This window comes from Globicephala melas, chromosome 3 (genome assembly GCF_963455315.2).
Source record: "Globicephala melas chromosome 3, mGloMel1.2, whole genome shotgun sequence".
NCBI classification, from domain to species: domain Eukaryota; kingdom Metazoa; phylum Chordata; class Mammalia; order Artiodactyla; family Delphinidae; genus Globicephala; species Globicephala melas.
Genome location: NC_083316.1, coordinates 52,957,847 through 52,973,605, shown reverse-complemented (window position 1 = coordinate 52,973,605; position 15,759 = coordinate 52,957,847). Strand labels below are relative to the sequence as shown.

General features: G+C 41.0%; 1 protein-coding gene across 8 annotated transcripts in view; it reads right to left on the bottom strand.

The window, feature by feature from the left end:
* MAST4 (microtubule associated serine/threonine kinase family member 4) overlaps window positions 1–15,759 on the bottom strand; it is a 567,949-nt gene that overhangs the window by 275,840 nt on the left and 276,350 nt on the right. For 4 of the 8 annotated variants that reach the window (XM_060295831.1, XM_060295835.1, XM_060295832.1 and 1 more), the window contains exon 4: window positions 12,797–12,871. The exons of the other annotated variants lie outside the window; for them this stretch is intronic. In XM_060295831.1, the coding sequence (XP_060151814.1) occupies window positions 12,797–12,871 (75 nt within the window). The remainder of the gene's footprint in view (window positions 1–12,796; window positions 12,872–15,759) is intronic. 8 annotated transcript variants of the gene reach the window in all.

The window sequence follows — 15,759 nt, the reverse complement described above, 5'->3', positions numbered from 1 at the left end:
ATATTCTACTTGAATGAAAGCTTAGAGAATCTATCCTTGAATTTCTTATTGATACTCTCAGGTGCTTTCCAAACGAATTCTGCTGCGTTGAAACTAAGCCAAAATAGATTACCTGGGCCATTGTAACTGCCCTTTGTCAAGCACAAAGTCCATCTCAATGAAAAACAAACTTCTTGGGCTTCCCTGGTGGCGCAGTGGTTAAAAATCTGCCTGCCAATGCAGGGGACACGGGTTCAAGCCCTGGTCCGGGAAGATCCCACATGCCGTGGAGCAACTAGGCCCGTGAGCCACAACTACTGAGCCTGCGCGTCTGGAGCCTGTGCTCCGCAACAAGAGAGGCCGCAATAGTGAGAGGCCCGCGCACTGCGATGAAGAGTGGCCCCCGCTTGCCGCAACTAGAGAAAGCCCCCCCCACAGAAACGAAGACCCAACACAGCCAAAAATAAATAAATAAATAAATTTAAAAAAAGGAAAAACTTCTTAAAAAGCCAGATTCCATTTTTACCCCCACATATGCTAAACAAGTTGGCATATGTTCCAAGCATTCCATAGTGTATCTTGTAAGCAGACCCTTTTTATCTTGTGTAGCTTTCATTAAATTATAAGAGAAAAAGTATTTCTCACTAGGACAGGAATAATGCTAGATCTGTCATCTACTCTGTTTTCATTCTATATTTCTCTCACTCTACCTTTCATCAATAAATAACAGTGTTGCTTTAACTAAAAAGTGTGGAAAATTCTGATTGAATTTTCCACTTCAGAGTAGACAAAATCATTCCATCTAACATGCTGTGTTAGAAAATCTATGCCCTATTCCGACCTCCTGTTGCAGCCTATTTCAAGTATTGGTGATGCACCATATCACACTGCATGGCTGGTGAAGGAGAGTAAACATATTGACTGAGAAACGTTTTGAAAAAAACCTCTATTCCACCTAGATCCTGGCTACTGTCAAAAACCACAAACATGTTTGCATTCTGTCTGTGCAAGAGCATGACAGAGTTCTCACAGAAATTCCCACAATAAGCGACACCAGCTACTTGCCTAATTCTCCATCTAAGCAGGACCATGCAAGGCGGGGGCTGGGGTAGGGGGAGCAAGAGTCAGCCCAAATAATATACTCAAGAGGTGTAGGAGAGAAGATGTTATTAACGGTGCCCTTCCTTTCACCTATTTGCAAGGTTAAAACAAAATTTAGTGGAAGAGATTACCATCGCAGTGAGAAGGCACAACTCGGCCAGCAGGCAAGGAACACATGGAAGGAACGGTAATATATTGATTGACCTTTCCTTCCAATTGCAGTCTAGGCAGCTTGCTGTCTTTTTTCATTGGGGGGGATGTGACAGCTGACCTAGCCTATTTTCCTGGACTAGCAAACTGGGACAGTCCTTGGAGAAGAGAGGCTGAGACCAGTACACACCTACAATGGCAGAGCACAACATTAGCTCTGTCCTGAGTAGCAGGCCCTAAGTATAATGCTGTAATCTTCTGGATTAGAGCTCTTCCTCCCTCCAAAAATGCTAGTTTCCTTACCAGAAAACAGTGGGGAAGACGTTTCCCAGGTGTAGAGAGTGGCAGCTGATATGAATTATTCATATTCCTTGAAATAAAGAGCAACAGGTCCATTTAGCTCAACATTTCCCAAAGAACTTTGCTAATGGGTATTGACAAGAAAAACTTAAAAGTTCCTTTGTAAAAGTTCTGTATTCAAATAAGTTTGAGAAACACCTAATACAGCTCAGAGAATTTACTTACTGCAAGATTTCCCCAAGAATTTTTAAATTATTGGCATTTTATTTAACAAGATCAAGGGCCATGGTCTGCAGTGTTCCCCAAATTAATGGAACCATGGAACACTTTGGGAAAACATCACTGAGGCACATACACAGAACAAGCTTTGAGAAATGTAAGTTTAACTGAGCCTTTACTTTAGTACAATGATAGGATGACCATAAGAAAAGCAGAGACCAAATCACTGCCATGGGATACACCAGTGACTGCATTTAGTAACTGAATTTCACAGTCTGGTATTGCACTCTGATGAAAAGAGGTAGGTGCTCTACACTGTAATTCAATCAAGTGTCCCCTAGTACACCTTGAAAGACTGTACAACAATTCCAAGAGAAGACTGAAAACAACAGCTACATAACAAATCCCTCGTGCACAACAGTGATCAAATTGCTAAAGAAATAAACCCAAGGCATAAAATCACATGACTACCATGCCACAGGTCTACAGTTCATGTGAAAGATACATCCAGGAAATAAGGACTATTATCACAGTCATGTGTGTCTAACAGTGACGGAATAACACAACTAAGCCCCTATTTATGAATGGTTAGGATTTTCTTTGTTCCCTTTTCCCTATTGGCAAATTCCCTGATCTCCTTGGACAAATCTCCTATTTCTGAGACTTCTACTTCCATTCAGGAAGTAGACAATCACAAGAGACCATTACTCTCAATTACATGTGTGAAGATGTGAAGAAAAGCTAGAAATGAAAAGTATGTTATCACTTTGTCTGGTTCCTCTCTTACCCATCCATGGCAGATTCCTCCTCCTCCTGACATTCCACCATGACAGCCATGGGCCTTTTCCTTCAAGAGTTTATCACTCTGGAGTTCCCTTTTTAGGTTTACTTATGCCCTTAGCTTTTTAAATTATTTTTTAAAGTATGATTTTGTAGCTTACACACCTTGTTTTGATTGTGAAGATAACAACAATGGTCTCTTGTCATTGTCCACATTCTAAGTGGAAGAGGAACCCTGAGAAATAGGAGATGTTGCTTTTTCATGTGTTTATAATTCTGAGTAGGTGCCAAACATTTTGAATGAAAGAACAGTAGAAATTGAGGTAAATAATATTTAGCCCCAGGAAAAGGTGTGTCTCTTCTATGCCACACCACTTGAGTCAGGGTGATGAGTCATTCTGCTCACTACCTGAACTGTGCAGGTACTGTTGAAATCCATGGTCAAGAAAAGAAACCGGCAATACAAACAGATGTGGAGATAGCCAAGATCTTGATGTTATCAGACAAAGACTCAAAAATAACTATGCAAAAGGATACAGTGGCAAAGATGTGCGACAGCATGAATGAAGACATGGCAAATTTCACTAGAGAGACAGAAACTATAATAATAATAAAGAACAAGAGGCAAAGCTGAACTGAAAGATACCAGAGTGAAATGGATTTACCAGCTGACTGAGCAAAGCTAAACAAGGGATAAATAAAGTTTAAGTCAAAATGATAGAAATTATCCAAAATGAATCACCAAGAGAATAAAGCATAAAGCAAAAACAAAAGAGTGTCTAAGATCTGTGGGACAATATCCAACTGCCTAACATAGGTACAAATGGAGCCCCAGAAGGAGAGGAGAGAAAATGAAGTAGAAGATAAATGATGGCCAAAGACTTTCCAAAAAAGTTGATGAAAGGCATCAATCCACATATCCGAGAGGCTCAGTGAATTCCAAGTAGAATAAATACAAAGAAAATCATACTTGGGCACATCTTAGTCAAATCTCTTTTTCAGGCAAGAAGCAGATAAATATGTGTGAGATAGTGGAAAGGGAGAACTTATCAAAAAAAATTAACCTGAAAAAATGTTAAAACAGGCAATGGTGTTATCAAGATAATCAAGCCAGTTACAAAAAGATACCATGGTCTCCAAGCATTGGCCAGCAAGTGTGTTTGAGGTGCTCAGGCTGCTCTTCTCAGTACTGTCAGCAAAGAAACTCCTTCCAAAACCCTGTCAGAATCCATAGAACACCCCCAGGCAAAATAAGCATTGCCTAGCTAAATGTTTAAATTGCTTTTTTAGAGTAGCTGGTTATGTTTTGATATGTTTTTCTTTTTGCCTAGGGGTAGAGGGGTATAAGGGGCAAACAGGATACAGAAGTCCTCAAAGGCGAAGAAACAATTTCAGTAATTCTTCATAAAGCTAGAGCTAAATTGGATAACCTGTACTTAACCCAACTGATGATCTTTTCACCTCTAAATTAAAAAGATTTCCTACACCCTTCCTCGAATAAATCGCTAATCTCATCTTGGCCACTTGCCTGTTACACAAGTCTTTGGTAAGCACTACTCTGATGACTCTGAGAAAAGTCAACAAATGTAATTCACCAGTTTTTTAAAGCCCTTGAAAAAAAGAATCCACCTAAGGACAAGAGAGGTTGGGCTGTAACAATTCACCTATGCCTACTTAACCTTTGCCAGCTGAAACAAAAAAAAAAAGAGAGAGAAAGAAAACTGCTACAAAAATCTGTGTTAGGAGAGAGAAACGGGCCAAATTAAATAGTTCTTTCCCCTCAATATTTTCAGTCACAACATTTAAATGGCCTTAAAATAGAAATTCCAGCAGCTAAAATATTAAAAGCCAATGATTATGGTTTTTACACTTGTTCTTTACCTCTATTTTGAAGCCCAATCCCATTCTTTTCTTAAAAACAAAAATTTACTGGATAATGAATTAGGATGTTGGCAAATAGTATCAGGAAAGAAATGCAACTGTGAAAACAAAAATAGAAATTTAAAACATTCTGAAAACTGCTACAAGGGTAACACAGGGGTCTGCTGGGGTGGTGGTAATGCTCTGTGTTTTAAATCTTGGTGTTGTTACCTGGGTATAGTCAGTGTGTGAAAGTTCACTGATATCTGCATTTTTTGGATATGTGTTACTCTTACAGAAAAAAAAAATCACTCAGATCTTTGGGATAATATCAAACTTAAAATATCTGTACTTTTCTGTATATATGTTATACCTCAATAACAAGATTTTTTTCAAAAGGCAGCAGGCTATACTCACCTTCAAGCTTAAGCACTAAATCCCGTAAATGCCTGGCCACAAAATGGCCAAATCGTTCAGTATGAGTTACCGGAACTGAATTCCAAAGGCATGTTTTAGCCCTGTAATTTTGACTGCTTCAATACTGTGTTTACATGACACATTATACACAGAATCATGGAAAATAAATAAGTGGAATCCACTTTCTGTAAAATTACTTGTATGTATCTGAGTAGAGAGATGTTAGGCTGAAAAAATTGGGGTGCCCTTTGCCCACTTTTCAACTGCATTGTTAGGGCTCTAGAATTCTGTTAAAGTCAACAGAGAAATACATCCTTGTAAACTGGGAGGGACACACAAAGGAACGGTAAGGAGAATGAATGCTTTTCAGATAGTTTTGCAGCATTACGTAGGACCCTAGTGCTGTGGAGTCAGGTGGCAGGAGAGTGGGATATAGGTCAAAGGAGGTCTCTAGCACAGGAGGCAGAAGAACATCGTCATGGGTACTGTGGTTGCCTTCCTTTTGAACCCTGAGAAATGCCGCTCAGTACAGCGTGTCGCCCGGGAAAGGGCGGAGCCCCTCCTAGATGGTGGTGCAAAGGGCATGGTGTGGTGGCTAAGCGCAGGGACTAACTGGGCTTCACCGTGTACTAGCTCTGGACCTCCTGCAAGTGATTTAACTTCTCTGTGCTGTCTGCCAAAGGCAGTGAACTGTGCACAGATGTGCCAGGTAGACAGATCATGTTGTTAACGTAGCCCCAAAATGCAACCTCAGACTCAGCCTGAACCTGAAGGGAACGGATCGTTTGGAATATGGGAAAACATTACCCTTCGAGTGTGATGTACAATGTCATAGCTTTGCCCTGTAAGCTGACAAGTGCAGTCCATAGGAGTTTAGATTGAACATCAAAGACATGGAGTTAAACAATGACCAGAGGAGAGGTGAAAATTCATTTCCCTGTCCATTCAAGGTCTTCCTGATGATCCACACTATGTAGGTGTTCATCTATTTATGTCTAAGGCCTGCAGCTCTATCTGTTTTATCCTTTGATAAGGTGAGTTTGCCTTGAACTCATTGAGAGACTTTCTGCTTTCCTTCACGAGTGGTCTGTGCCCTCCACTACTGGTAACGGAAGGAACTAACTGTGGTAAAAATCGAGAAAAGGTAGAGCGTTTTTTCCCACACCTCAGAAACACCCAAAACCTGTAGCAATGTTTAGAATCTTTGACTTCTCTATTGTTTTCACTTTTAAAGGCTTATGTTTTTCATGATGTCGCTTCCCAGCAATCCTAACATCATGCCCAGTAAAAGTGACAGAAGTTCTGGTTTTTCAGGTTTACCCACTGTGTTCTGTTCCTGAATCTGGGTGCTGGTCACACAGGATTGTCCAGTTTGTGGAAATTCATCAAGCTGTACGCTTGTGAATGTATGTTGTATTTTAATAAAAAGTTTTATACACATGTGTACACACACAAGTACACGCAATTTTTTTAAAAATTGGCAGCCTCCACAAAAAGGAAGTAGTTGCAACTGCCAGGCATGGTCCAAGGGCACCATGGGTGGAAAGGCTCTGGTCCTCCTTCACCACTTCAGCTATGTCCATCCCAGGCAGCCAGGCAGGATAGTCAAGAACAGGGATCCCAAGAGCCAGACTGACTGGGCTCGAATCCCAGCTCTCTTTTTACTCTATCCGTGCGATCCCGTGCACGCTTCAGTGTCCTCACCTGCCAAACGGCCATCAACAGTACCGCCCTCCTGAGGATGCTGTGAGGAGTAAAGTTGTTAGTCCTGTGTGTCCAGAACCTAGAACCAGGCGGACATGTGTCAGAGCTGCATGAGTGTCAGCTGCTCCATGATTTGTAGGAGCACTGCTTCCATTCCTAGAGACTTCTTGAAGTCTCCCGTATACCATATTTCTTGGTCTATCTACCTACTTTCATGTGGGGAGATTCAAGTGTACAGGAGAGGGTAGGGTTAATCATACTCCTCAGACAGAGAATATTATTCCCACCCATCAGTTTATTTACTTGCATACCTAACTTTCGATACCCCTTCCCTGTCTCCAGCCCACCTTTCTAATGTGCCTGATGGAAATTCATCTACTTGTACGAGCGCCCGGAAAATGCAAGTTGTATGATGTACATGTATTTTTAATCAACATTACAAGCATGGTAGTAAAGAACTGAATTTGTTTAAGCTTTGTTTTTCCACACAGTAATATGTTTTAGGCTCCAGCCACATTGCTGCTTGTCCCTTCAAGGCTGCTGCTTCTAACTGCTAGATGTTATGTGACGTACCCTGTTTTTCCAATCACTCTCTAAACTGTCTACACCCACAACATCCCCAAACTTTCTGGGGTAACAAGAATGCTGCAAGAAGCATCTGTGTCCTCCAACAGAGGCCAGTTCTTTTGGATCGGGATTGCTGGTTCGTAGGACAGACTGTGTCTAGTTTAACTAAGAACTGTCATTTTACTACCCAAAACAGCCCGATCACTCTACGGAATGTCTGCACCAGACCATTTCATTATAAGAACAATCTTAATGAGGTTATTCCCCCACTGTATGGATGAGGAAACAAGAGACTTTCCCTCGGCCACACAACTAATACACAGAACTTGAGAACAGTCTGCGTGATGGCAAAGCCCGCCTGCATCCCACCAGGGACAGCCATACAGGAGCATCCCCTTCCATGTCACCTATTCCCTCCATTCAGGTCTGGCCCATCACATTACCTTGTGCATTCTCCTAATGTTCACGCCCATATTCAAGGTTTAAAAAGCCCTTTCTGGGCTTCCCTGGTGGCGCAGTGGTTGGAAGTCCACCTGCCGACGCAGGGGACACGGGTTCGTGCCCTGGTCCGGGAGGATCCCACATGCCGCGGAGCTGCTGGGCCCGTGAGCCATGGCCCCTGAGCCTGCGCGTCCGGGGCCTGCGCTCCGCAGCGGGAGGGGCCGCAGCAGTGGGAGGCCCGCGTATCACAAAGGAAAAAAAAAAGCTCTTTCTGGGACTTGCCTGGTGGCCCAGTGGGTGCCACTCTGAGCTCCCGATACAGGGGGTCCGGGTTCAATCCCTGGTCGGAGAACTAGATCCCGCATGCATGCCACAACTAAGAGTTTGCATGCTGCAACTAAGAAGTCCGCATGCCACAACTAAGACCCGGCGCGGCCAAAATGAATAAATAATAAATAATTTTTTTTTTAAGCTTTTTCCTTCCTTCAGGGCCCTGATGAAAACCCACCGGCTCCAGGAAGCCTTTTCTGACTGTGGCTCACAGATGTCTTTTGGTTCAAAATCAACGCCCCTCTGACATTGTTTACCAAACAATTGATGACTGTCTCTGCATCATTTCTTTGCCAATTACATTACATTCTGAAGGTAAGAACTAAATCCTACAAGTTATATTCCTCCATGCCTACCACACAGCTGAGTATATGACAAACATTCGAAAATAAGTATAACTGTACAGACTTTTAACAATGCAGACATTCTACCTCAAGGATCATCTGGTCCTAAGCCCTTATCTTACAAGACGGAAAAAAAAAATCCTCAAAAAGTTAGATAATGATTACCTGATAATCATAATAAGAGTAATCATAATTTAAAGGATAGCTACAGTTTTTCTGGCACTCATTAAGTGCCTATCTATGTGGTAAAAACTTTTCATACATTCTCTCATTTACTCCTCAAAACAATCTCATGAGGTGGATATTATTTTGTTCTCAGATGAAGAAACTGAGGCTTTCTCAGGGTGATTAAGTAACTGCCCCAAAGTCACAGCTATTAAGTTGCAGATATAAGATTCACACCTACTTTAGCTGGGACCAAAGGCAATTTATAGATGGCTGATGTACAAACAAAGAAACAAAAGCTATAAGCGGCCTCAAAAATTTCTGTCCCTAAAAGCCTTTGTAAAAAAAAGTTTACGTAGTACAATATTTTATATGACTAAAATATTCCCAGAATAATTATGGCAACCAATCTTCCCAGCCCCTTCCCCGTCTTTCTACCTCCTTAAATATAGTAACAAGTATTACATCCTCCAAAAGAGAAGAAATTATTCTTTAACACTTGAAATTCCTGGGACTAGGAGGGTGTTAATTACCATCCAGAAACGCAAAGCATAATAAGGCTCAGAAATGTAGATATTTTAAAGCCTGTCCCCTTAGAACTTGAAAAGTCAACCTATTTTCTTTTGCTATTATAGAGAGAAACACAATTCCATGATTTCCATGGCTTTTATTCTACATCATCTTTGCAACTCTGAACTCTGGTCAAGGCAGCCTCTTGCCCCCTCTGAACAGTGGGTTTCTAAGGTCTCAGAGACATTTACTCTTCAGAGAGATAAAAATGAAAAAAGGATCAATCCTAAAAGGTTTATAGTAGTGAGAAAAGAAGACCATCTGCTCTGAGATAGCTCTGGGCTGATTTTCCCAGCAGGGGAGCCCAGGTTTTACAAACCTTATTCTCATTAGAAAAAGGTAGAGAAATCGCTGAGAATTAGTATAAACGATTTTCAAGCCCTATGGCATACTGAAACAATGTATCTTAGAATTATATGCAGGGTTTTGGTTAGCTGGAATACCTGTCCATTGGGAGAGTTTGGTTTGTTTTTTAAGAGGATAGAATGTTACAGCACTTTCTGGTTCTGAAAGGTATTAGATGCTATGCCCACCGCTACTTACTGTCACATGCTCAAAATTTCAATACAGTCTCTATGAACCTATTTATTCTGGATCAGCAAAGCTTCCAAGGAAAAATGACAGTTCATCTAGAATAAATCTTCATTATTCTTTTGTGCTGAAATGCCAGGAGGTTTGAAAACTAATCCTCTGTACACTCTCGTGTTATCTTCTGTCCACCTCCTGTCTCCCCAGATCCTGTCCCCGACGCTCCCATATCAAATTGATTTTTATTTAACAGAAGCCTTTACCAGCTCCACAAATAACTGCTCTGTGGTCTTTGAACTATTATTCCTATTGCCCGTTTTCTTCATTCTTTGTTCATTTAATGTGTTACAGCATTCATACTGGGGGATAGACAGGTGAGCATATTCTCCAAACAAAAGACATTTTAGAAATTCCCAGTGGACAAGTTTAGCCAATCAGAGGTACATTACTTACCTTTGATTTCTCTCTAACTCTTTAACTCTTATTCAAATAAAACAGATTTAAAAGCTTGTTTTCCTATGCTCAAAGCACTTTCGAAGGCTTTCGAAGACTAAGATTAAAAAAATTCAGGCTAAAAAAAAAAAGCCAACTCCTTGAGCAGAAAATGAGCACCGTATTTCTGGTCCATATTTTCCCCCATAGCTTTAAAGTAAGTAATTCTGTTTTAAAAATTAACATCCGTTGAAGACACTGATAGAAGACCACCCAAAAATAATGCCTTGCAAGTCAAGAGAAAGGATGCCGTTTGTAGAGGGATTTTAGGATTGAGAAATGCTATTCAAAAATCTCAGACTAAACGGTGAAGTATCTAGTTATAAATAGCCTTGATGGGAAAGAAACATAATTCCATAATTTGACTAAGGGAACATTTAATAAACTCTCATTTAATAGAAGAGAAAACCTTGAGCAATGGGGGCTCAGTGATAAGTGGCTGCCCACGGCCATAGAGCTGGTTTATGACAAAGCCCAATGTACAACCCAGTCAAGGATATTCTTCCCGCCCCTCTGTATTGCTAATGGGAAACTGAGTATCTCTATTTGATCACACTTCTTTCCAGATTACAATGCCGACTCAACAAAATCAGTGTTCTCAAAAGATGTGGCAGCCGGTTTACTGTAAATTGTTACTGACCCAGGGTTTTTTTTTTTTACTACAACTCAGATTATTGAGTTGAAGAAAATACAGTGCAGATTCTAAGCACCAATGTACTTACAACAAAAGGTCACTGGCTACACTGATGCATATTTCCATTTGCTATTTGTTGTCCAAGTAACCTATCCACACAAGAAATGTAGTTTCCCCCATCAGTTCCTAATATTAGGGAAAAAATTTAGGCCTTTCTCGAATTCCTAGTCCTGCAGTATTTGGGGGAGGAAAGGATTTGACCTTTAAAGCCTATTTGTTAACACTGGCTGAACCTATTCACACAGCACATTAAGGCACCAGACGTTTTCTTTAGAGCAGTTTAATGAGTTCCTCTAAGAGTGTGTCTAGAAAAAGAAGCCATGATTCTCACTCAAGACAAAATGGAACCACAAAAAGACTCAACAGAAGAAACGCAGCTCATTTACAGTGTAATATACAACTCTTTGCATGCGTGAGGCACAGGACTTCTGAAAATGCCAAGCAGAATGAAATGAACACTGGAAAAAAGAAAGAGGAGGAACAAAAGCACACGCTGAGTTGAGTCCTTAAACCAGAGGTACATGCTGGGTATAACAGTGGATTAACCACTCTATAAGCGGTTAAGCACATTAACAGTGTGCTTAACCACAGGATGTTTTAGTGCCTCGTTAATGAAAACTCTTCGGCGGGGTCTGAGAAGGACCTGCTGTACTCTGAGCTGTGCTCTCCTTTAGCAAGATTCACATAATGAATCCATTCACCTTATTCAGAGCTAGTTGATTTTTTTCCCTCACATCCTAACAGAACTTTCATAACTTCATCACAAGGGTCCTCACCCAAAGTGAGCTGTCTGGAGCTTGCGGGCGGGGGGCACCCCAGGTACTTAATAAACGTAACAAAAGGCTATGACATTTGGAGTCCACTTTCAAATACTACCACACATGCAGTGTGATATTATGTATTGGTTAAAATTATACCCTATACCCAGTCCGTAGCCCTGATCAGGATGGACTCCCCCTCCCCCCAGGGTGGTCAACTAGCATTACATCAGAGGTATCTGTATCTCAGTCACACCCGAGATTTTGCTAATTGGCATACTGAAATGGGTTTTCATTGCCGAAGTCAAAATCAGTGTTCTCAGGATGTTAGAAACGGGATTTCATTGTTGAAACTAGCGGTCTTTAAGGTAAGTGAATCGGCAAAGTCAATTTAGAGATATTCTCTGCCCTTGCATGAGCAGCGCGTAAGAATCTATGAAGGTCTGTAACTTGGACCCTTAGGACTGGCACCCGAGGCCCAACTGTTCAATGGCCTTATGTCCAGCAGCTGGGGCACAGAAGCCCCATTGCATGATGCCCACCATAAAAATGAGAGAATCCTGCCTCCGGAAAGTTGTCAGGTCATCAACCTTAAGTGGAACCTTCCAACGAGATTTGGCTGGAGCACTTTATTAAAAGGCCTGAGAGCAGGGACTTCACTGAGTTTATAGGACAGGCACAATGCTTTGTGCCTGTTTGCCAGGAAATGTCTGTTTAATAAAAGTCCGTGTGCAGCAGAACTGGCCTGCGACTTACTTGCGCTGTGTGGGAACAGCAAATCCTTGCTCAAAACCTCAGCCACTTTTCTGTAGATCGTAAGAGTTGGGCATGACCAAAATGACTGAAGACTATTCTCAACGAATATATCACACCTGGAACTGCTGTGCTGGAGCCCACCCACACCAGCTCGGTAAATTTCCAGGAATTTTACAAGCCAGTTGTTAAATACAGTCATTAATTGATTAAAAATATCTAAACTTCCAATGAAATACATTATATTGAAAACAAAGGTAAGAGATACTCAAAATTGGTTCACTTCCTAATTTTCTGCTATATTTTAACTAGGATTTGTGTCAATTGGATCTGTATATGTTAGAGCTCCACTGGGCATCTCTTCTCGGCTCTGAAGTTGCTTTTGTCAAACTGCTGTTTGAAATTGGCCGCGGTGGGAGTATTTACACCACAGAAACCAGCAGGTGCTACTTATCAGGGTTTTGCTTGTTTTCAGGTCTGGTGATTCAACGCCAGAACTCCCTTGGTGTGAATGGCCTTTGATTAATAGAGAAGACTTTGCCTCCTCTAAAGCCTTCAAATACACCAGCATAAATAAAAACTCACAACACCCTTTTCCTCACAAGGACCACACCGCCATGCACCATGCGACAGGACACACTCACTTTTGAAGCAGCTGGGTCCACTAGTCTCTGGTGATGTCGGGCTGAGTTGAAATGGCTCTTCGGAGGCTGCCCTTCCTGACAGGGAATGGAAGATGGGGATGAACGAGGTGGGAGAGGACAAGGTGGGGCGTGGGATGATGGGAAAATGGTCGGAAAAGGGAGAGGGACAGCATTTAACGGCACTGTACTTGTCTGTTTCAGCTAAAATCCAACAATAAAAAGACATGACATGATTTCCCCCACAAGACCACATGCCACGTGCAAGTCATTTTATTAAAAATAGCCTTGTATATGCATGTGTGTGATAAAGTCATGGCCCGGTACAGTTCCCATCAAATCTGCACTTTCCTGTTACCTGATATTGCCCCTAATTGTATTTCAAGAATACTAAGGAAAACTGGAGCATGATTTCCCTGAACATGAGGTCAATCTTCCTAGAACAGCAGAAGGCAGTAAGGGGCATTCTTAGACTTGCCGCCCATTTGGATATCACCAAAAAGACACGGAAATCACCGTCTTCCCCAAAACCAAGAAAACTCTCTTGCCTCAGAAGCTCCTCTCTTCTTCATCCTGGCAGAATTCCTGGTGTCTGGCAGCCACCAAAAACTCTGCCCCTGAATGCAGTTAAGTTTTATTGGATGGAACAGAGATTGAACATTAAGTTTATAACCTAACCTGTATAGAAGGGTGGTCGTTTCCTTAGACAAACCCTTGTATATATATTGGACAAATGGATCAGGTAGAAAGACTTAACACCTCCCATCACTCATTCCATGTCAAACACACACACACACACACACACAAACCCAAGCAACTGTATTTTAAAGGAAAAGTTTGGAATAGGGGCCCCCATGAATGGTAGAGTTTCACTTCTCCATCTTTCAAAGCTGGATAACAGTAAACAGGAATCTAAGAAGCAAGCACAATCCACTGTGAGCACTGACTTCAGGGATGGGGAGATGAAAGCAACAGAGAGACGGTCTCAGAAAACCCCTGGGCATAAAGCCCCGGGTCCAAGTGAGCATCTACCTAGGGAGTGAAATATCTGTCAGATGAGTATTAGCATCTGCTCACAGAGGAGAGTGAAAAGACCTCTACTTAGGTAAAAATGCAATGTCTGTATTATAATACTTGAGAATTCTTTTCTTTTTTTCTTCTAAGAATAACAGCTCTGTTACTTTTAAGACATGGATCAATCACACCCACTTGAATTGCCAACAATCACTGCTTCGGTATCCAAAGTATAACGCTTACCTTTCAAACAGGAAATGTTATAAGTAGCAGATTGCACATCAGGATTATGTTTTTCCTACTAACTGCCCTGCCAGCATGCATTCTTTCCCTACCCTCTTCTGAAAAAAATGCAAGGCAATAGTTTTAAATCTCGGTTGACCTAGAAAATGTACCAAAGCTTTGACAGCAGAAATTGTTCTCATTAATTCACTGAATGTTTGGCAAAACAAAACAAACAAAATTGAGTATGATTTCCCATTCAATAGAATCAATAGATTTTACATGAGAAATGGTTTTTTAAAATCAGATTATTTATTTAGCTTGATTTGAAGCCTCCTTTAAATTTAATAGTTTATCAGAAAGTTGTTTAACGCTTTTTCTCCTAAAAAAAAGTTATCAGATGTAAATAAATACTTATCCTCATTAACATGTCTGGAGAACTACCTGCCCTTATCAACCTCCCTATGGAATGATTACAACCAATTTAAGAGTTCCAGTGCACAGTGCCAGGCTCCCACTCATCAGGAAAAAAATTAATCTTGGCGTTAAATACACAATTACAGTCAATGTGCAAATTAACTAAATCCGGAGCCTGTGGTTTATTGCTTTTCTTCTGACTTCAAGGTGAAAAATGTTATATATTTTTTAATTAGCTAATTGCACCATGAACTCAGCAGGGGGCAGCTGTTGATATTAAACTGTGACTCTCAATCTTAAACTCCTGTTTTGTGAAAGGCTGGTTTAAAGAGGGCAAGCACATCCTTCAAGGGGAATGGAGGGGGCGGGTGGGTTTTCAAAACCTGGTCTCCACTTAGTCTCATTTATTATGAAGTACACTGACGCTGTAACAATAGTCTGCTTGTGATGAACAAAGAGGCCTATGAGATGATCAATATATTTACACAGATTCCAGTAATACATCTTAATAGAAACCAAAGAACAGCCTGGAGGATTAATGTCATTTTAATGAATTGCTTATGGAATAGAAATAAAGGGATTCTGAATGGCTCAGAGCAAGTTTTTCTCCATATGACTCATGTCTGAAATTCATCTTAATTTTCAAAAATAGTCACACTGTATTCTGTTGTTGACAAAAAAAGTTGGTGGTGGTCGGCGGCCTGTGTGTTCTACAGTTACTCAGGCTTTGTAGAAATGTGGACATAGCTATGTCCTTGATAGGAACCTTGGAGAAGAATTTAATTCATTAGAAACTGGACATGTCACCTTCTTCACTTTAGGGAGAACTTCATTTAAAAGTTTTCCTTTCTTATTACAGGCCAGATTCCCTCATACAGCCAGGGAAGGTACCTGACCATAGCCAGCTCTATGAGTTCAATTGTGAAATATTTTACGTTCTTTAAAAAGCAAACAGGGCCCTCAAAAATGGTATGGTAGGAAAGCAACATCCTTATATAACAAATTTGTATGTATAGCTTTCCATGTTCAAGAAAAACATTCAATTATATCTCTCAGGCCAACATTAAAGACAAAATTTGTGCCTTCATTTTCTTCCAAAATTCTTAGTCCCAAGAATCCATTTCTCCTCCTAAATGACAGCCTTCAGCCTCTGGTATCTGTCATTCCAGTCTAAGACATCAGTCTCCTGGTACCATTTACCTCCTGGCTAATGCCATCAACATCAGCAAAATAACAGATCGGACCTGGGTGGGCCCCAGGGGCTCTCAACTGAATGACTTATTTACATATGTAAATAGGGGCTCTTTACTACC